Source organism: Coregonus clupeaformis, chromosome 5 (assembly GCF_020615455.1).
Source record: "Coregonus clupeaformis isolate EN_2021a chromosome 5, ASM2061545v1, whole genome shotgun sequence".
In the NCBI taxonomy this organism is placed as follows: Eukaryota; Metazoa; Chordata; class Actinopteri; order Salmoniformes; family Salmonidae; genus Coregonus; species Coregonus clupeaformis.
In genome coordinates, this window is record NC_059196.1 from 5,057,517 (window position 1) to 5,079,547 (window position 22,031).

At 42.9% G+C, this 22,031-nt stretch overlaps 1 protein-coding gene across 12 annotated transcripts; it reads left to right on the forward strand.

Annotated features, from left to right (window-relative positions):
* Positions 1 to 3,078: 3,078 nt before the first annotated feature.
* On the forward strand, positions 3,079 to 20,122 carry LOC121559237 (phosphatidylinositol-binding clathrin assembly protein). Of its 12 annotated transcripts, none has more exons than XM_041872527.2 (24): positions 3,079 to 3,911; positions 9,484 to 9,626; positions 9,916 to 9,991; positions 10,154 to 10,271; positions 10,695 to 10,788; positions 11,039 to 11,150; positions 11,385 to 11,491; positions 11,681 to 11,722; positions 12,349 to 12,360; positions 13,054 to 13,139; positions 13,486 to 13,609; positions 13,920 to 14,053; positions 14,335 to 14,435; positions 14,598 to 14,753; positions 15,099 to 15,182; positions 15,534 to 15,629; positions 16,753 to 16,857; positions 16,937 to 17,050; positions 17,274 to 17,304; positions 17,432 to 17,531; positions 17,731 to 17,793; positions 18,599 to 18,706; positions 19,108 to 19,212; positions 19,721 to 20,122. In XM_041872527.2, exons 1-23 carry the CDS (start codon positions 3,782 to 3,784, stop codon positions 19,198 to 19,200), a joined length of 2,229 nt encoding a protein of 742 aa, XP_041728461.1. In that variant the 5' UTR covers positions 3,079 to 3,781; the 3' UTR covers positions 19,201 to 19,212; positions 19,721 to 20,122. The 12 variants fall into 12 exon arrangements, with proteins under 12 accessions (XP_041728461.1, XP_041728501.1, XP_041728484.1 ...); XM_041872550.2 differs by having other exon boundaries at positions 3,080 to 3,911; positions 10,169 to 10,271; XM_041872533.2 differs by having other exon boundaries at positions 3,081 to 3,911; positions 13,926 to 14,053.
* The last annotated feature ends 1,909 nt before the right edge of the window (positions 20,123 to 22,031 follow it).

Below are 22,031 nucleotides of genomic sequence, written 5' to 3' on the forward strand. Positions count from 1 at the left end.
ATATATATATATATACAGTATATATATTAGGTAGTAGACACAGCAAGGGTTGCTCATTGATAAAAGAGACTCAAGAAGAAAACACTCTAGGAGAACCTAATTCTGCTGGGTCTTGAGCAAAAGTTACCCCAAAGTTTTGAAACGGTAAACATATCAGAACACCAAAACATTTATTGTGGGATATAAATGACAGTAAACTACTAGGATAAAAGCCATATGTAGTGTATGCTTACATGAGTGCAATATTGTATGGTAATGTGAGCAGAGCTTTGGGTCTCTCTTGGGCTTTGACCATGAATGGAAGTGTGCAAGACTCTGTGAGAAGGGTATTTTGTTGGGTGAGAACCCTGCTGCTAATATTCCCATGTGGGAGAGGAAAACCACAGGATGACATATTGTTTATGTATGTAACACAACCCTTTACATAGAGAATAAGGTGCTCAGCATAAAGGAGGGCTCCTTGTCACACCCTATGGAGGATCTCATTCACAAGATACTGACTGTAGCTATTTCTGAGTTTCATAAATACTTTGTCAAATATCAGTCATCTGTCTTCATTGAAAATAGAGAAGAAAGGCAAGCAGGATAAGGGAAATAAATAATGGGCTACGTATCTAGTGCAGTGAGAATAGAGGACAGTGAAGTCATGATGGATGCACCTGCAATAATCTGATGTAATTACAGTATAATAAATTAAGAATCTATATGGAAAGCAACATACATACATAGGCTATTGGACTGTCAAGACAAAATGAAGAAATAAAACATTTGTTGTTCAACATTTGCTCTTGCCCTGTAAGGTTATGTACATTACAGACTGTCTCAAGGCACTTAACAAACAAATGTGATTTCTTCCTTCCAGTATTGTGACGTATAGGACTACTCAGAGCCAGAGACATATTAGAATAAAATAAATGGCTCTAGGGCTACTGAGTAATTTAAAAATGATTACAAAACGGTTCAAATTAATCTAACCTGAGGTTATCCAATAACTTTAATAGTCATGTAGTTATCGAAAGGGCTCTAAACTATTTCTATATGAGACGTAAACCCAATTCTGATCATTTTTTTCACTAATTGGTATTTTGACCAATCAGATCAGCTCCGAAAAAGATGTGATTGGTCAAAATACCAATTAGTGGAAAAATATCAGAATGTGGGCTGCCTGTGTGAAAGCACTCAACGCAGCCAGTGAACACAAACTCTCGCATCTTTCACAGCAAAAAGCGAGGGAGTCCGGGGGAGGACTAGAAGGGCAATGGCGGAAGTGGAAGTATTGTGCGATTCTCTTGGCGCGAGTACAGTTGGTGAGAATGAGTTGACAATGGTGAAGAAGAGTGGAGTAAAAAGGGCTAAAGTTGGAAATGAACAGCTGTTTATGGTTGGAATGCGAATCACGAGCAAGGATGTTTTTTTGCGTGACCCGTTTGCGGTCTCGAAGATGGCGAAGGACGAATTGGGTAAAGTGGAATCGGTCAGAGTGACCAGCAGCGGTATGATGTTGATTTCGTGTGTGTCAAAAGCGCAAAAGGAGAAAGCTCTGTGACTTAACAAGATGTCGACGAATGATGTGGAAAGCAAAGATTTTCAGAGGAGGGCACCGGATAAAGGAGTCATCTTTGGTGTCTCGTTGGACATAGAGGCTGTGTGGTTTGGTGATAACATTCCAGGAGTGGTAGACGCACGTCGCTTGAATCGAATGATAGATGGAAAGAAGGAGTGGTTCTCCCAATTTATGTCAAACGTATGTATGTGAGATATGTCTCACAGAAGGCTGCAGTGTTACAATTGTAAAACGTGTGGACACGTGGCAAGTGTTTGTCGAAGGAATAAATATGTAGTAGTTGAAGAGTCCGATGAATGTTGTTGTAATTGTGATGGGAATCACGTTCCCGGAGTGCCCTGTACAGATGGAGGTCACAGTAGTTAGGATCAGGGCCATCCAGCAGGTCTTCTATGTGGAGGCAGTGAAATAGCTGAAGGAGTGAGTAGAGAGACGATGGTAGTGGACGTCCCACACTCTGCAGTGAATGCCATGCAGGAGAAGGATCCCGACACACTAATAGTGAAGAAGGTGGACTTTGCGTTTATAGCGTGTGAGAGATTTATTATTCTCCTAATTGATGGGATGACTAACTTAGAAAGAATGCATTCTTGACTGGGCTAATGTAGGTTGTGACACCTGGCAAGCTGTGATTGATGTGAAGAGCTGTTTTAGGGGGTAAAGTGGGATAGGGATTTTTGTCTCCAGATACTGGAATATACTGGTTCTTTGTGATCTGTGAACCTTCCTTGGACGTAGGAATGGTGTCTAAGGGAGCTGGCTCTTCTCACTATGACAGGTTGTTATGATATGGACTTATGCCTGGCAACAGGGGTGCATCAACGGATAGGCTGAGTAAGTCTAAACCACGCTCAAGTCTTTGCTCTGATTGGCCAACAGAGAGGTGGGAAACTCTCTCTGTCAGAGTATTTGAGCAACAATCTGAAACAATGGATTAGTTCTCTGAAGTGCCCTGCGAGGTATTTCAGAGAGCCCGTATATACGAAACATCATATTTAACATTGAAGGTTTTTGCATTAATTAAAATAACTAGTATATCTTAGAAGTCGTGTTGACCTCTTTTGTTCCTAATGCCAGATTTGAATTGACGCAACTTTGACAAGCGCAAGTGATAAATTGCACTAGTCAAACTAATAAAACATCAAAAAAGCCAGACATCATTGTGGCAAATAGATTTCTGGATCTCAAGACTTTACAGCCGAAATGTTACAGGGAGTACTGAATAAAGAGGTTCCCCTCCCAGGTTCCTGAGCCTGTGTAGGGATCTGAATAGTACAGTTTTTTTGTTTTGTTTTGAAATTCAGGTTAGTAGCGTGAATTTGGTTAGTGTTTTTGGGTATATAGTATGAATTCGTTATCCAAAACATATTTAGTTTTTGGGGTATTTTTTACTACCCCATACAGTAGGTGGCAGCAATACACCGTATGAGTGTAGTCTGCCAATAAACCTCAAAGAAGAAGAACGCAGCCAGTGTAGCCTAGGCCTAATCAACACAAAAGTGGGACTTGAGTGGGACTTGGACATATGTGTTGCAACAACAACAACAAAAAAACGACCTGTGGGCATATGCCCAGTTTACCTTGAGAATTTGAAAATGTTAGGATATTATTGCAGAAGATTGATTTAGGCGTAATTGCTGTGGTCTGGCATATTCATTTCCCACCAAGACCACAATCAGTTGTGGACACCTTCACATAATATAATGTTATGGATTATGGATGTAAAATCTGATTCTAGGTCGGCATGCTCCGTATAACGTCATACATCCTAACCTTTCTGAGAACAGAGCAGGCCCGCCATTTCCCTGAATGCTTCTAGTCCTTTAAACCCAGCAGGAGTGGCGATACGAAGACAGGAGACACACAGGGATCCAGTGAGCGAGAGATCGGGATGAGAGATGGGCAGAGAATGAGTCAGCAAGAGAACCCACCAAATCTACCGACGCATCTTTATTTATGAAATCAATTTGATCAAAGGCGTCATTCGGATCAACACTGAACTGAAATAATCAAGCTTTGGATACGTTGTTTGAATATCTTTGTATAATTTTTCTTCCGCCTCGTCTTTTTCTTTGTTTTTCCCCCTTTCTTTCTTTTATTTTTTAAATAGACGGTGGACAGGCGGTGTCAACCGTGAAGATTATATCATTCAATTAATTTGGAACTTTATAGACATATTGTGATTTTTCAAATTCTTTGTTGCATCAATAAACGAAGATGTCGGGGCAGAGCATTACTGACAGGATAACTGCAGCCCAGCACAGTGTAACTGGATCTGCTGTGTCGAAAACAGTATGCAAGGCCACCACACATGAAATAATGGGTCCGAAAAAGAAACATTTGGATTGTAAGTATCGAAATGATCAAGAATTACTGATATAATGTGTCATTGTTCATTGAGTTCTGCATCTCTTGAGTTATGGCGATGGTTACACAAGGCCCAAAGCCAGAATGGATAGGCTAATGTTATTGCTAGTTTCTATCAAAATGTATCAAGGATACATTGTAGTAAAACGATAGCATACAATGAGAATGCTCGTAACATTATTTAACTGGACGTTAACAACAGTAATATTAGATAAAAAAATTAATAATCATTTCAGTGTAGGCCTACTCATCATCAACAGTACTGTCAAATTAGCTAGCTTTCTAGCCGTCTGTATAACGTTAGCGGTTTAATTCATTCCGCATAGCTTTAGGCAACCCTCCCTGGCCTTAACAGTTATCATGTAATTATCAGTCAGTGTATCTTATCTTACAATTGACCAGTTCTCCATGATACAGTACATTAACGTTTTGGCTGTACAAAAATGCCCCCCCAAATATGTTAATGTGAGTAAATTCAGTAGGCCTATTTTATACATTTACCATAGGAAGAGGGTATAACAACCACCTTTGAACAGCTCAGCTGTGGAAACTACCTTGTACATATTTCAGAGTAGGCCTAGAGGAAGTATCAAGGAGAATACTTTCAGTCCCACATGCAAAGTGTAGGCTACATTATCATCACTACTAGGTGTGTCTGTCTCTGCTGAGGGAAACACATGTACAGCGCCTTTTGAAAGTATTCATACCCCTTAACTTATTGCACATTTTGTTGTGTGACAGCCAGAATTCAAAATCGATTAAATCATATATTTTTCTCACCCATCTACACACAACACCCCATAATGACGAAGTTTAGAATTTTTTAGCAAATGTATTGAAAAGGAAATACAGAAATATTTCATTTACATAAGTATTCACATTTCACACTCCTGAGTCAATACATGTTAGAATCACATTTGGCAGCGTTTACAGCTGTGAGTCTTTCTGGGTAAGTCTCCAAGAGCTTTGCACACCTGGATTGTACAATATTTGCACATTATTCTCTTTTAAAATTCTTCAAGCTCTGTCAAGTTGGTTGTTGATCATTGCTAGACAGACATTTTTCAAGTCTTGCTATAGATTTTCAAGCCAATTTATGTTAACTGTAACTAGGCCACTCAGGAACATTCAATGTCGTCTTGGTAAGCAACTCCAGTGTATATTTGGCCTTGTGTTATAGGTTATTGTCCTGCTGAAAGGTTAATATTTATCTCCCAGTGTCTGTTGGAAAGGCTTTCCTATAGGATTTTGACTGTGTTTAGCTCTATTCCATTTACTTTTATCCAAAAAAAACTCCCTTGTCCTTGCTGATGACAAGCATACCCATAACATGGTGCAGCCACCACCATGCTTGAAAATATGAAGAGTGGTACTCAGTGATGTGTTGTGTTGGATTTGCCCCAAACATAACGCTTTGTATTCAGGACATAAAGTTAATTTCTTTGCCACATTTTTTTGCAGTTTTACTTTTATGCAGGGTTGTCAAACTCATTCCATGGAAGGCCACAAATACTTTTCCTTTGGATATTTTTTCTCAAATTTAGAGCAGCTGAAGGACAAACCGCACAGACAACCAGTAGAGTCAGTTTACATGTCATTTTATTCAACATTGTGGTAAGGAACATTTACACGATTTTGCAGGCATTAGTTTCAGGCTGTAAATACCAATTAATTGTGTATTACAGCCTGATTAATCAGACCAGACATCCAGCAGACTGATATATATATATATAACCCTGATGGCAGCGTCAGACCTTTTTAATCTGTGTGACCATCCTCAGAAATGCTACTTGTCACAAAGCAGAGCACCTGCCACTGCAAAAGTAACAGTGAATGCAATAAATGTCCTGTCCATTAATTCATTCTCACTATAATACATTTCATTATACGTGATTAAATCTCAAGGATGTTGTATCTCTTCTGCAAGCAGGTTATGCATAATAGGTTACTGTTCAAATGTAATTGTCATCATGATTATAGGAGCATATTGCATGACACACAGGTACAATGATGTGGAGGTTGCTGGTTCAGACCCCAGCTGAAGCATGTAGTAGGCTAGCTACATATTGTATTGCTTTTCCTAAGTTCCTTTTGCATACATTGACCTTTGGAACAACTGGAAAACTGTGTGAAACCAAGGTGGTTACTGGTAACTTAATCTGAAAGTGCCCACTTCTAATCACATTTGAATCCTATGGACTATCTATGCTAAAGTTGTGAGTTGATTCAGCCAGCCTGTTGTTTCACACCTGTTAGTTGAGCGTAGGCCTACAGTACTCTACTGAGGTACAGGAGCCATTATCTAACAGGATGAGTGAATGTTGGTAGAGTGTTCAGAAGTCTGTTGGCTCACCCAAACTCGACCAGCCGTCCAACGTGACATACCTGAGACTCACTCACAGCCTCTCATACACAGACAGAACAGTAGGCCGCCTAGGCCTTATATAAAGAGCTGTGAAAATAACACTGACATCATTCCTGGCCCACTGTCCACACAGTAATATTTAGGAGTTCTCAGTGTGGCTGCTTTACTTGGTATTGTAGTCCCAATGAGATTAAATGGTGGATTCACAGCAGAAACCTGGCTGATATGTTAGTACAGATGCATGGAAGACACAGACAATATACCAGATATTGTTAGAGATTGCAACACAATTGCACATAAATGGTTAATTGTTGTGCTACAGTCTTCATGTACAGTGTTGCATACAGTGTGATGTGTTAGACCTACTTTTTAGAGCAGTTGCAACATATGACGACACCAAGGTGCATTTAAAAAAAAGTGTTAGCAACAATGCAAACTAGGATGAATATTTAGCAGGCTGTCTAGTGTCTATAACATGACAGCGCTGTCATCCCACCTCCCGTCCCAGTCTTCCCTGGATAATCAACTAGCCATGCTAACTGCTGCTCTGGAAGGTTATGCTGTCCTACTTAGACTCCCCTCCTTTGAAAACGTGAGAATATAGGCCAGAAAGCCAGGCCTGGTTATTACACTGTCAATCTGTTCATCACTCAATCTTAACTCTGAATGGGGAATGGGTAGACTGCACAGGTTTGACTGGCATCACCCATTCTCTACATCAGGGCTCTCCAACCCTGTTCCTGGAAAGCTACCGTCCTGTAGGTTTTCACTCCAACCCTAATCTAGCACACCTGATTCTAATTATCTGGTTAATAAATTGAATCGGTTTAGTTACAACTGGGGTTGGAGTGAACCTACAGGAGGGAAGCTCCCCAGGAACACGGTTGAAGAGCACTGCCTTCCATGAATTCAACTCACTAGATCAGGGTTCTCCAACCCTGTTCCCTGGAGAGTTAGCCTCCTGTAGGTTTTCACTCCAACCCCAATTTTAACTAACCTGGTTCAGTTTATCAGCCAGCTAATTATTAGAATCAGGTGTGCTATATTAGGGTTGGCACGAAAACGTACGGTACGGTAGCTCTCCAGGAACAGGTTTGAAGAGCCCTACACTAGATGCATGAGTGTGTTCAGTGGTATGACCTAATGAGTTACTGTATGCGGAGGAATGACACATGGTTGAACATTTTCAAAATGTGTATTATTGGAAGCAACAGAGACCGGAAGTCCAATCAACCAATCTTGACGTAGTAGTTTTCAATTGTCTTACCTGTGTGCCCAACAAAACACCCAGGCCTCAAATAGCAAACTTACACAGATTGTTGAGAATCCAGTTTTTTCTTAAATAGTATTTTGTGAAAAGGCAACCTTGAAAGGAATTTGAATATAGTCTAGTAGCTGACCTGTACTGGTTCATGGGGCTCATCAGAGTAGAGCTTTAGGCCAACTGAGGCTATAGACGAGTGGAGAGAACTGGTGGCGGAAGGAGCAGCTAGTAGTTACCAAGATGCTTTTGGTTATGTAGTGTATGTGGACCCCTGTTCGTCGAACATCTCGTTCCAAAATCATGGGCATTAATATGGAGTTGGTCCCCCCTTTGCTGCTATAACAGCCTCCACTCTTCTGGGAAGGCTTTCCACTAGATGTTGGAACATTGCTGCGGGGACTTGCTTCCATTCAGCAACAAGCGCATTAGTGAGGTCGGGCACTGACGTTGGGCAATTAGGCCTGGCTCGCAATCAGCGTTCCAATTCATCCCAAAGGTGTTCGATGGGGTTGAGGTCAGGACTCTGTGCAGGCCAGTCAAGTTCTTCCACACCGATCTCGACAAACCATTTCTGTATGGACCTCGCTTTGTGCACGTGGGGCATTGTCATGCTGAAACAGGAAATTACCTTCCCAAACTGTTGCCACAAAGTTGGAAGCACAGAATCGTCTAGAATGTCATTGTATGCTGTAGCGTTAAGATTACCCTTCACTGGAACTAAGGGGCCTAGCCCAAACCATGAAAAACAGCCCCAGATCATTATTCCTCCTCAACCAAACGTTACAGTTGGCATTATGCATTGGGGCAGGTAGTGTTCTCCTGACATCCGCAAACCCAGATTCGCCCATCAGACAGCGAGATGGTGAAGCGTGATTCATCATCCAGAGAACGTGTTTCCACTGCTCCAGAGTCCAATGGCGGCGAGCTTTACACCGCTCCAGCCGACGCTTGGCATTGTGCATGGTGATCTTAGGCTTGTGTGCGGCTGCTCGGCCATGGAAACCCATTTCATGAAGCTCCCGACGAACAGTTCTTGTGCTGACGTTGCTTTCAGAGGCAGTTTGGAACTCTGTAGTGAGTGTTGCAACCGAGGACAGACGATTATTACGCGCTTCAGCACTCGGCGGTCCCGTTCCGCTGCTGAGCCGTTGTTGCTCCTAGACGTTTCCACTTCACAATAACAGCACTTACAGTTGACCGGGGCAGCAATTTGACGAACTGACTTGTTGGAAAGGTGGCATCCTATGACGGTGCCAGGTTGAATGTCATTGAGCTCTTCAGTAAGGCCATTCTACTGCCAATGTTTGTCTATGGAGATTGCATGGCTTTGTACTTGCTTTTATACACCTGTCAGCAACGGGTGTGGCTGAAATAGCCAAATCCACTAATTTGAAGGGGTGTCCACATACTTTTGTATGTATAGTGTATTTGACTAAAAATACATTGTTTGATTTCGAAATGGTGACTTATTCATCAGGCTTTCATCTATTGAACTTCAGTAGACCCTCTTGAGGAATTGCCGTGCCAAAAAACAGAAAAGAGAGCGGCAGCCTATAGTACTGTAGCATAGTAATTAAGTGTCTTGAGTGTAGTTAGGCAATTAGCCAGACCTTGAATTAAAGCTAATTGAATGAGATTGCAGCTGAGGGCGGAGTGCCTGTGTCCCTGTTTACACAGATTTCAAAACAATGTCTTTCATAGAATATTAACTGACTTTACCCCAAAATTCAACTCCCCCATAGGGGAAATGCCTTGTATCCACAGTTGTTTTAACCTCTACAGGCCAGTGGCCATAACTCACTACTTGACATCAATTATCCATGGTCTTCAACAAAATGACGTAAATGTAAATGTCTTCCAAGACATCAGGCTATTGCTAACATTCTCTGTCTGTCTGTTTGTTTGTCTCGCTCTCGTCTTTAGACCTGATCCATTGCACCAATGAGATGAACGTGAACATTCCCCAGCTGGCTGACTCACTGTTTGAGAGGACCACCAGCACGAGCTGGGTGGTGGTCTTCAAGTCGCTCATCGCCACACACCACCTCATGGTCTACGGCAATGAGGTGAGCTGAGTTTACAATCACCGCTCACTACAATATTGTCTATGTCTACATTCACCTCTCATTACATTATTGTCTGTAATATATATTATATCTATAACAGCAATGCTATAGTGTTGAAGTTTTCAGTTCACAGACAATAAGACAATCAATTGCTAACCAGGCAATTTCTAGGTTTGTCAATATTTTAATAAAAATCTGGAAATTACTTGTACTCCAGTCCTATTCTATTTCTGTAGATCAATGAAAATGTAAGAACATGTATTAATACCGCTCTTTTTCTTTGATACAGCGCTTTGTGCAGTACTTGGCTTCAAGGAACACATTATTCAACCTCAGTAATTTTTTGGACAAAAGTGGTTTACAAGGTAAAATATGAGGCCTTGGCTCTCAAATGCTTTTCTCAAACTCATCCTTAACTGTTACAGTGACAAATACGTATAAGAGGAAACAATATAACTTATGAACAAATATAGCATGACTCTCATGTAGGTGTTCATGACAAATGTAAGATTTATATCACTTCTCAGGTCTCTCTCTCCCAGGCTACGATATGTCCACATTTATCCGGAGGTACAGTCGATATCTGAATGAGAAGGCTGTGTCGTACAGGCAGGTTGCCTTTGACTTCACTAAAGTAAAACGAGGGTAAGAAATTCCCAACATATCAACAGAAGAAAGTGGTATGTTTGTTTTTGACTGACCCACTCCTTACCCGAATGTATGTCAGTGGAGTTCAAAGGCTCAAACAATTTCTTACAATAAACACTTTCCCCTTGCAGAGCCACCCGCTGGTGTAAAAAAATACTTTAAAATATTGACAGCTCAAATATTTAGTTTAGAAGAGAAGATTCCTGTCAGTTTTAACGACAGAATGTAATTATCCTTTCAACATTTTCAAAGCTTTTTATATTCCATGAAGTAATCACAGTATTTCTGTAACTCTGGGAACGATTGTTAACATGCAGTAGAAATTGACTGGCTGAGGCTATTCTCACTGATTCCCTTACTCTCTGTCCTTTGTGCTTCTAACACCTATCTAACACTACACATACACACATATCTCAACAGGGTGGATGGGGTGATGAGGACCATGAATACAGAGAAGCTACTGAAGACCATCCCTATCATACAAAACCAGATGGACGCCCTCCTCGACTTCAATGTGAGTCTGAGGTCAACCTCCCCAGAACCGTGCTGCTCTTCTACTGTAATATGAGGGTTCCTGGGGCTAACAGATTGTGTCAGGCATACTGATTACTGAATGGGCAGTGCTGAAACTAGAGATAGATACAGGCTATTTTCCTCCTCACTGACCTGCTCTTTTATTGTTTGTCAGCGATGCCAAAGTCATTATTGTGTGTTAATTGGGCAATTTATGGCTTATGTGAAACTGGATGATGTGTCTCCTTCAGGTTAATGCCAATGAGCTCACAAACGGAGTGATCAATGCAGGGTTCATGCTCCTCTTCAAAGATTCCATTAGGCTTTTTGCTGCATATAACGAAGGCATCATCAACCTGCTGGGTAAAACCTCAACTCCAACTTTATTTACTCCACTATTTTCTGAACAATACTCTTTTAAAATGTTTAATCTGGAGAAGTGCTTTTTAGGTCCTTGTACTATATATCTTTTGATATGTACAGTACTAAATTGTACTAATAGAGACTAAATTCTCTACAGAGTTTATCCCTAGTGTGTCTACAGACTTTCGGCGCTAATGCCAGCTGTTTTATTCATGTACTTATTTTTTACCACAGAGAAGTACTTTGACATGAAGAAAACCCAGTGTAAAGAGGGCCTGGATATCTACAAGAAGTTTCTGACCCGAATGACCCGAATCTCAGAGTTCCTTAAAGTGGCAGAGGTGATTTCTTCTTTACCTGCTTTGAGTTTGATGCTATTCATTCATTCAATACCATTCATTAAAGGGGACAACCTCTGATATATTTAAATTTTTGGGAGAAAATTATGGTGGTAGAAATTAGGTAGTGGTAGAAAATACGTTTTAATTTAGAGGCACCACTATAACTTTGCACATATTCTCATTTGACAGCAGGTGGGGATTGATCGAGGAGACATTCCAGACCTTTCCCAGGTAAGACTTTACACTGTAGAGGAATATACTTCTGCTGGTATAACCTATTAGACACACTCTGCACAAAAAGCCTACACACCGAACTTACTCTGTCCGTTTGTCTCTACTGAAAAAACAGTTGAATTCCTACTCTCTGTCTCCATCTCTCTCTCTCTCGCTCTCACTTTCTCTCCCTTATTTCTCGCTGTCACTTTCTATTTCTTTCTCCTCTTTGTGTGTCTCTCTATCTCAGTATTAACTCCTCTTATTTAATCAGCTCTGTTGCCCCACCACAATATTTACTCCACCCTGCACACATCTCCCAGAGATAAGGCACTGTTCAGTGCATGAAGTCCTCCAGCGCATGTTGCCAATTGAGGCATATTTCTCACTTTTTCTTCTTCTTCCTCTCTTGATTAGGCTCTATCTACAGTAAATAAAGGTGTTAAGAGTCCAAACTGACTGTGTATCTTACAGTACTACTGATTTCACACAGTGTACAGCAAATTGAATAATGGCCCCCCACACCTGTTGTGCTACAGTCAGTGACACTGACATACATTATAGTTACGGTTCAATATAGCTATTTATCTCTGACCATCACCGCCTTTTATATTCTGTATTTCCCCTTATCTTTCCACCTTTAGTTCACAGTTTGTGTAAGTATTCTCATCTCACTCTTCTGTGTCTGTGACTTGCTTTGGTGTTGTCTTTGCATGCCTCTACTCTGACTCTTTGTCTCATTGATATTGTGTTTTATTGGAGTGGAACAAATTGTATACAAAGTTCTCTTTGTCACATGAAATATACATAGCCCATCCAACATGGCTGCCCAGGTGTGCTTAGACATTGCCAATTCAACACCACATACTGTAGGATGTTGAAAGTGCCGTTGTGTGTGTCATCCACACACATTTCAATATCACTCATCCAATGTGGCTTTCAGCTGAAAAGCAAACAACCATTGACTGGTGGTGGGCAACACAGTCCTTCTGTGTGTCTGCCTTGTACATCAATGTATTTCTGTAGTGTCTTGAGTTAGTATTTGTCCCTTAGTTTACTGGGAAGTGTTTAGCTCCTCACTAAGTGCTAGCTAGAATCCAGTAACTAAGCTATAGTGGTATATGGGACATTATAGTTAGGGAACTGAGTTTTTCCTCACCACGTAACATGACCAGCTAAACGTTTTCAGAAAATGTTGTCAGGAAAAACTCAAGACCTATAGCTAGTGTATGTACAGTACAGTAACCAGGTTGCCCATCACTGCCTGAGATGGTTGTGTTCATACAGTACAGTCTAACTGCATGTTTCCAACCCTGGCCTATACTAACTGCTGTTCTCAATTACAACAGGCTCCCAGTAGCCTCCTGGAAGCTCTGGAGCAGCATCTGGCCTCTCTAGAGGGGAAGAAGGTCAAAGACTCCACCGCTGCCAGCAGGTATGTACAGGATGGGCTGCGTCCCAAATGGCACCCTATTCTCTACATAGTGCACTACATTTGAACAGAGCCCTATGGGCCCTGGTCAAAAGTAGTGCATAGGAAACAGGGTGCCATTTGGGACGTATCCTTCGTCTCACACTGGAGTGTCTTTGGCACTGAGTCCACTATACCCCTGCAGGTAGCCTAGAAGCAGCTGCCACTATAATAACTGATTTGCTTTGTGCACAAAGCTCTTAAGCCAAGATTGCTTTAATTATTATTGATGGTAATGGTTATTGATGTTTTGAGCCAGGGTTGCTGTAGTATTCTGCCTAGCAGTGTTTACTGTTGTGTGTTGTTTCAGGGCCAGTACTCTATCCAACGCAGTGTCCTCGCTGGCCAGTACGGGGATGTCTTTTACTAAAGTAGACGAGCGGGAGAAGCAGGCTGCTCTGGAGGAGGAACAGGCTCGTCTCAAAGCACTGAAGGTACAGCCGTCATGACGCGTGGATCACAACATGAATTTGAGACGCGTGGATCACAACATGAATTTGAGACGCGTGGATCACAACATGAATTTGACGAGAATGGACATGGTTTTATGTTGCCTGTCCCATCTACATGTGAAGGACAGTGATATGTTGCAGTATGCAGGCAATGATTTGAACAATTCAAAGCCTTGTTTGGTCGATCCAGTATGGCCCACATACATAACTACAACCATCGCCTTCTCTAGTCTACGCTCTACATTCTACATCTGTAGAGTGTCTGTATTTGACTTGGACTCTTTCCACCCAGGAACAGAGGCTGAAGGAGCTCTCTAAGAGGCCTTCCTTCGCCACCACAGACACGTCTCCTGTCTCCACCACCGGGGGCACTATCAGCACAGCCCCGGCCATCGACCTCTTCTCCACACCCAGCTGCTCCAATGGGTAAACTTTCACCTATGACCTGTGAAGCTTACCCACTCATGTGGTTGACCATAGAGGTTAGCGTGGATTATGTAGAAGTTGCTGCTAACCACTGATACAGGGTCAGATATTTCTTCATCCTCCTAGTGGGTAAGGGTAGGATTTAGAGTGCTCTGATTCTAGATCTGTGGTTAGAGATAACCTCTACCTCAATACTTCTGTGTGTATCTGGTAATTCTGATGTTCATCTACATGTCCCAGTGTTGATTCAGGTATAGCATCACCGCTGTCTCTCTCCTCAGTGCTCTGAAGATGGAGAGTGACCTGTTTGACATTCAGCAGACCTTTAACCCTTCAATGCAGGCCAGTTCTACAGGGCTTCCTGTGGCCACAGCATGGGCAGGTAGGAGAAACAGCCACCACCACAGGACCCCTGTACTGTCTTCTACCATAACCTGTTCTGTTCTGCATGCTCTCCCTCTCTTCCTGTTGCGTCTGACTCTGATGTCCTCCTGTTCTTCTCTTCTGTATCTCTTCTCGTTCTTTCTCTCCTCTGCCTGCCTAGATCCTTTCACCTCTGCTGAAGCTGCAGATGACTCCGTGCCAAACCTTAACCCTTTCCTCTCAAAAGTCGTTGTCGATGCCGCCGCTCACTTACCTGTCGTGTCCTCCGACGGTGTTAGCTATTCCTCTAGGACGTCTGGTCATGAAATGTTTGGTGGTAAAGATAATCTTTGTTCCTCCTGAAATAGCCTTCATGTGTCTCTCTGTGGGACTGTTTGAAGGAAGTCTCCCATAAGCCCTGCTGTTGTTACTTCTGTCTACATGTAAATGATCTCATAGCTATCTAAAGTTAAATGTTTGTTGTGTACCTTAAAATGCAAAGCCTCCACTTGCCATGATTCTCTGCTGCAGAAAAATATATTTTTTCATAATGTATTCAAATAGGCTATTGCTTCTAGATTCTGATATTACAAACCGATTTGATTATTTTCTCTTGTAGTATCCTCTTAGAGCTATAAGTTGAAATCTGTTTCCCTTACCAATATTATTTTTGATTCTCTAGATCGTTATAATCCCTTTACTGACACAAACTCGTCCGTTTCAACCAATTACAAACGCACAGTGCGGATAGAACACTCCATCTCAGGTACTACGATGGCTCACCATCCCAGCCTATGTTTCCTGACCCATAGGCAAACATAGGCCCTTCAACCCTTGTAATGTGTTTAGTGGCCCCAAAATAACCCTATGGTTAGGGTAGTCTGGCGATTTTAGGATATTTTTATCTCCTTGTACTCTGCAGTTCCTGTTTTGACTTTGTTAGAATTAGTTTTACTTGTTACCTGTTAGTGTCCCTATACAACTGCTAAGTGTTTTCTGTTAACTGTCTCCTTTCTGTCTGTACTGTCACTTTGCCTTGCCTGCCATTCTTGCTGTGCCTTGAAATGCCTTCCTTTGCTCGCTCTTCTTCTTCCTGCTCCTCCTTTGGCGTTGTCAGACTCCTTCTGTGGTGGTCCAGTGTCCATGGCCCAGCACCTTCCACACCAGGCCCCCTACCCCACTGAGCCCTCTGCTGTAGAAGGTCTATTCAGAGGTAGAGTACTAGAGAACCTGTAGCTGTACTGTAGCAGGTCTATTCAGAGGTAGAGTACTAGAGAACCTGTAGCTGTACTGTAGCAGGTCTATTCAGAGGTAGAGTACTAGAGAACCTGTAGCTGTGCTGTAGCAGGTCTATTCAGAGGTAGAGTACTAGAGAACCTGTAGCTGTGCTGTAGCAGGTCTATTCAGAGGTAGAGTACTAGAGAACCTGTAGCTGTACTGTAGCAGGTCTATTCAGAGGTAGAGTACTAGAGAACCTGTAGCTGTACTGTAGCAGGTCTATTCAGAGGTAGAGTACTAGAGAACCTGTAGCTGTACTGTAGCAGGTCTATTCAGAGGTAGAGAACCTGTAGCTGTACTGTAGCAGGTCTATTCAGAGGTAGAGTACTAGAGAACCTGTAGCTGTACTGTAGCAGGTCTATTCAGAGGTAGAGTACTAGAGAACCTGTAGCTGTGCTGTAGCAGGTCTATTCAGAGGTAGAGTACTAGAGAACCTGTAGCTGTGCTGTAGCAGGTCTATTCAGAGGTAGAGTACTAGAGAACCTGTAGCTGTGCTGTAGCAGGTCTATTCAGAGGTAGAGTACTAGAGAACCTGTAGCTGTACTGTAGCAGGTCTATTCAGAGGTAGAGTACTAGAGAACCTGTAGCTGTGCTGTAGCAGGTCTATTCAGAGGTAGAGTACTAGAGAACCTGTAGCTGTGCTGTAGCAGGTCTATTCAGAGGTAGAGTACTAGAGAACCTGTAGCTGTACTGTAGCAGGTCTATTCAGAGGTAGAGTACTAGAGAACCTGTAGCTGTACTGTAGCAGGTCTATTCAGAGGTAGAGTACTAGAGAACCTGTAGCTGTACTGTAGCAGGTCTATTCAGAGGTAGAGAAAACTGTAGCTGTGCTGTAGCAGGTCTATTCAGAGGTAGAGTACTAGAGAACCTGTAGCTCTACTGTAGCAGGTCTATTCAGAGGTAGCATAGTTCTACTAGCCATTTAGGAGACCACCATTTGCTATAAGGTGGCTTTCTGTAACTATTTAGCAGCTCTGACTTTAACACCAATGGAATAATACTTCTCCATCATTGCACCTGCCGTGTTCTGAGCAGCCTCCCCTTTGACCTCTTTACAGGGTACTCCACAGCAACACAGGCCCCTCCCCCAGGAGCACTCCAAGTGGACTTCGAGTCAGTCTTTGGAGCCAAAGCTACTGGCACTAACAATATTGACTCTGATGGTGAGGTGTTGAATATTTTACTGTTTGATGCACATGATGTTTCACATCCAACCAATGTACACCTCTCTGTCCTCCTTAGACATCCTGAAACCCACCATGGTCAGCTCCAATCAGGCGCTGTGCGCCATCAATCAGCTGTCAGACAAACTGGTAGGCGATGACCTGGACTCCTCCCTGGCCAACCTGGTGGGCAGTAAGTGTCACAACGTCATGCTAGGATATTTAATTCAGATAATACTCCCTGAATAGAAAACTACGGATTTAAAAGAGAACACCCATCTTTGCCTGAGTGAATCATGGTGTCTATTTATATTTTCACTCATAGGTTAGACCGCAATATGTCACACAGCTATAGTAGTAGAACAAACTATTTCTGAATGTGTACATCTCACATTTATATTACTATCCTCTTGTAGATCTCGGGATTGGAAATGGCACAACGAAAAAGTAAGTGAGCTGTTCGTGCTGTTCAGTCTCTTCAACGTGCCGTGGTCACAGTGCTAGATGAAGAACTGTTCTGTATAGCCAGCAGCAGTTAGGAGCCAGTGCTAATATTAGCTGTCGTAACCTACAGTGACATCCACTGGAGTCAGCCGGGGGAGAAGAGGCTGACTGGCGGAAGCAACTGGCAGCCCAAAGCAGCCCCAAACACCACCTGGAACCCTGTCTCCATGGTAATACACACTACACTGGCCTCTTACAGTACTGGTGCTCTTATCTGTCTGTGATGATTGTTTTTTTTAGCTACTGTATCACTCTAGTGTTGGTATTAGACCAGTGTTAAGAAGTTGTTGTCCTGACTTGACATCGGTCTGCTGGATTCTCTGTGGGAGAAGATGTTGTGTCCTCATTGGTGTGTTTGTGTCTCTGCAGACCCCCCCGGTCATGGCATACCCTGCCACAACACCCACAGGCATGATGGGGGGATATGGCATGGTCAGTATCTGTCAGATGGGTGTCTGGATGCATTAGCACTGAGGGACTTAGCCATGCATTAGCTAGCACTGAGGGACATAGCCATGCAGTAGTTAGTACTGAGGGACTTAGCCATGCATTAGCTAGCACTGAGGGACATAGCCATGCAGTAGTTAGTACTGAGGGACTTAGCCATGCAGTAGTTAGTACTGAGGGACTTAGCCATGCAGTAGTTAGTACTGTGGGACTTAGCCATGCAGTAGTTAGTACTGAGGGACTTAGCCATGCAGTAGTTAGTACTGAGGGACTTAGCCATGCAGTAGTTAGTACCAGAGGCTGGGTGCTCCTCTGTACCCCCCCCCCCATTCCGCCTTTCCACCATGGGTGCCCGGGCCTTCAGCTGCTCGGCACCCAGCCTCTGGAATGCACTCCCCCAACACATACAACATGCAGACACAGTCATGTCATTAAAAAAAAAAATCATCAAAACACACCTCTTCGAGAGAGCCTATAGCCTAGTGTCTGTCCCCACCCCCCCACACACGCTTTTAGTTGATGCATTTTATGTACTGTACTTGATTTTATGTAGTCCAGCTTTTAATGTAAGATTTCCTTGAGTATCTTGAAAGGCGTCCGCTAAATAGAATGTATTATTATTATTATTTACTGAGGGAATAGCCATACTGTTTAGCTAGCACTGAGAGAGGTAATAGCCATGCACTAGTAATAGGAGTAACAGTTAAAAGTCCCATACATCCTTCTGTGCTATGCAATCTACTGTAGCATGTCTATTATGCCTGATGTTTCTCTATGCTATTGTCTTTAGCCACCCCAACAGCTTGGCTCTATGGGTATGATGAACCAACCCAACATGATGTACAACCAGCCCATCATGAGGCCGCCCAACCCCTTCGGCTCTGTATCCAGTGCCCAGGTGTGTGTTTGTACAATAATCAGACGTGTGTGTACCATGCACGTGAGGGTTAATGTCCATTGTAGGGTTGTATGAGTTCAGTGTCCAGGTGTATTCAGTGCTGTGTGGTGTCTAGTTACAGTATCCGTTGTGTGTGTGTGTACTACCCCCTGTGATGACAACAGTGTTCTAGTTTACTCTTACCTCTCAGGAGGAGAGGGACAAATCTGTCTGTCATCACTTTCCTCAAGAGTCCCCAAGTTTTACCTCTCTTTGTGTAACCTCTTTCACCCTTCATTCTTCTCTTTCCTTCTATCTGATCCCTCCCTCTCTCTCACTCTCACTATCACTCTCACTCTCTCTCTCTCTTGCTCTCTCTGACCTCTCCTCCTCCCGTGTGTTTCTCCCTCTCCCTGAAATAGCCCTCTGCAGCCTCTAGTCCTTCCAGCCAGAGTCCTCTCCGAGCCCCTGGACAGGACCCATTTGCACAGCTCTCTCTCAAGGATTTCTTGTAGAGCGTCTCTTAGGTACAGCATGCTCTGTGCTTGCGGATGTACATGCATGCGCAGCGCGGCTTCACGCTAATGCTTCTCTTTTTTTCTCTTCTCTTACTGTTATCGTCTCTACTTGCAAGCACACTGCTTCTTCCATCTGATCAACCACTGCTGTTCATTTCCTCTCGCTATTATCTCTTGCACTTTATATGGGCTTGATTAGTTGGTTTGTGTCTTGCTCGCTTAAATAATCAGCAGATGCATTTCAGGATTTTTAAAAACCTTCTTTTACACTTTCCACAGATACACTAGCCATTACGTCTATGTGGATATACTTTTTTCCCCCATTCTATGACTTCAGATATAGCATTGTAGTTTTCAGGCAATAGTTCGCCATTGCTGAAATCTTGATTCATCAGCTGTATCTTGTGTGACAGTTGCTTTTGCTCTGAGGACATTGTGATGCGTTTTCAGAACCACCAAGAGCGGGCTGGTAAAACTCTTGTCTAATAAATCATTGTATGTTGAATTCCACCCACAGATGCAGTTCATGTAATATGAAGTGTGTCTCAGAAGATGAAGCACTTAGCAGCAAAGCTTTGTCCTCATTGCCAGTCTAACTCTTCAGAGAAACGTTCACCCCTCCCCCCAAATACAGACATGTCAAGAACACAATGAACAGTGCAATGACTGGAGGAAAACCATGGAAACCATGTCCAAATGACTTTGGGAAGAAGATAATTCACCACCTGTTTATTCTGTCATTTGTCCAAGACGTCAAGTGATGCTGCTGTTTAAAAAAACAACCTATAGGGATTCCTCATCCATTTTATCATCTGTAAAGATAGCTATGGGTGCTGAGAAACTTTGATATTATGTATTTGGAAATACAACTGTGGTTTGCGTGTAACAGCTTGGTGTTCGAATCTAGTGGGAGGGGGAGGAGGGACAAGTCTAGTGGGAGGGGGAGGAGGGACAAGTCTAGTGGGAGGGGGAGGAGGGACAAGTCTAGTGGGAGGGGGGAGGAGGGACAAGTCTAGTGGGAGGGGGAGGAGGGACAAGTCTAGTGGGAGGGGGAGGAGGGACAAGTCTAGTGGGAGGGGGAGGAGGGACAAGTCTAGTGGGAGGGGGAGGAGGGACAAGTCTAGTGGGAGGGGGAGGAGGGACAAGTCTAGTGGGAGGGGGAGGAGGGACAAGTCTAGTGGGAGGGGGAGGAGGGACAAGTCTAGTGGGAGGGGGAGGAGGGACAAGTCTAGTGGGAGGGGGAGGAGGGACAAGAAGAAAAGAGGAGAGGAATCCTTCCCTCTTGATCCGATCATCAGTCATCCATTTCCTAGTTATTTAACTGTCACTGAGTAGTGATGCTAATGACGTTTACACCTGTTTTAGTTTGTCTTTTTACTGTGTTTACAGTAGACATTCTTCGTGTGTTTATTTATTTATTTATGATTTGATTTTAAGACTGGGGGAAAACATTTTATAGTGAAATCTATAGTACATTGAGCACCTGTGGGAGGCCATTTTAACATGGATGTTGGATTATTTCATTGGAGAGGTAGAGAAAAGAAAATAGATATTATATAAAATACACCTATAAACGGAATGATAGAGCACTAAATATTCTCCAAGTTTTGTGTAAAGAACAATTCTTACTAGATAAAATCTCATGATCTCCCCTGTGCAAGCGGAGTAGGGGGTTCCAGTATGAGTCGGTAATCTAAATAGTCAATTCTGTGCCTAGGGTTTTTTGCAATGGAGCAACTTTTCTGTCTAGTTGAAAAACACTTAATCCACGAGTCTGAAGCATCACACTGGGGTGGGATCCATTTTGCTTTAAGCTTGGCATGCCATCGACTCACTGACCATTTAAATGGCTGCCTTTACTCTGAATGTGAAAGAATTGCTTTCATGTTGCACACATCTTTCCACACTACCTGCACCACCTCAGCGCCGACTCCCTGGGAGCCAGACGAGAGGAGAGGGTGTCTGGCCGTCTGAGTGTTGCAGATACTAAAGAAGGGTCAAAGTTTTGATGTAAATTAGTTGTATAAAGATCCAGTGGAACAGGGTGAGAGAGGGGCACTGTTGATCGGTGCTCTGTGTATATAAAACTGACTGTTCAATGGAGAGGGAAGTGAAAGATGTATGAAATATGAAAGCAATTCAATCAAAATCTGACCTACCTAAGTTTGATTCAGGATATTTTATGTTTGTCCTGCGTGGATTATATTTTTGTTTATGTAATTAGAACTTGTAGCAGACATTGAGTGTTTTTTGTTTTGTTTTTGTTTTTTAAAATAAAGAGCAGCTTCCACAAAGTGATGTTCTTAAACTTTTTTTAAATGTGTTGGTGAATATTGCAACAGTGATGGCATCTTTGGCACTACGGTTAGTATATACACTATATATACAAAAGTATGTGGACACCCCTTCAAATTAGTGGTTTCGGCTATTTCAGACACACCTGTTGCTGACAGGTGTATAAAATCGAGCACACAGCCATGCAGTCTCCATAGACAAACATTGGCAGTCGAATGGCCTTACTGAAGAGCTCAGTGACTTTCAACGTGGCACCTTTCCAACAAGGCAGTTTGTCAAATGTATGCCCTGCTAGAGCTGCTCCGGTCAACTGTAAGTGCTGTTATTGTGAAGTGGAAACTTCTAGGAGCAACAACGGCTCAGCCGCAAAGTGGTAGGCCACACAAGCGCACAGAACGGGACTGCTGCGTGCTGAAGCATGTAGCGCATAAAAATAATCTGTCCTCGGTTGCAACACTCACTCCCGAGTTCCAAACTGCCCTTGAAAGCAACGTCAGCAAAATAACTTTGTTGGGAGCTTTGTGAAATGGGTT

What these genes read in the sequence shown, in the direction of transcription:
- LOC121559237 (XM_041872527.2), top strand. Translation starts at nt 3,782, where the DNA reads ATGTCGGGGCAGAGCATTACTGACAGGATAACTGCAGCCCAGCACAGT. An exon ending in TGTGGCCACAGCATGGGCAG is followed by an intron (nt 14,436 to 14,597) that starts GTAGGAGAAACA and finishes CTGCCTGCCTAG; the next exon opens with ATCCTTTCACCTCTGCTGAA. An exon ending in TGATGGGGGGATATGGCATG is followed by an intron (nt 17,794 to 18,598) that starts GTCAGTATCTGT and finishes TATTGTCTTTAG; the next exon opens with CCACCCCAACAGCTTGGCTC.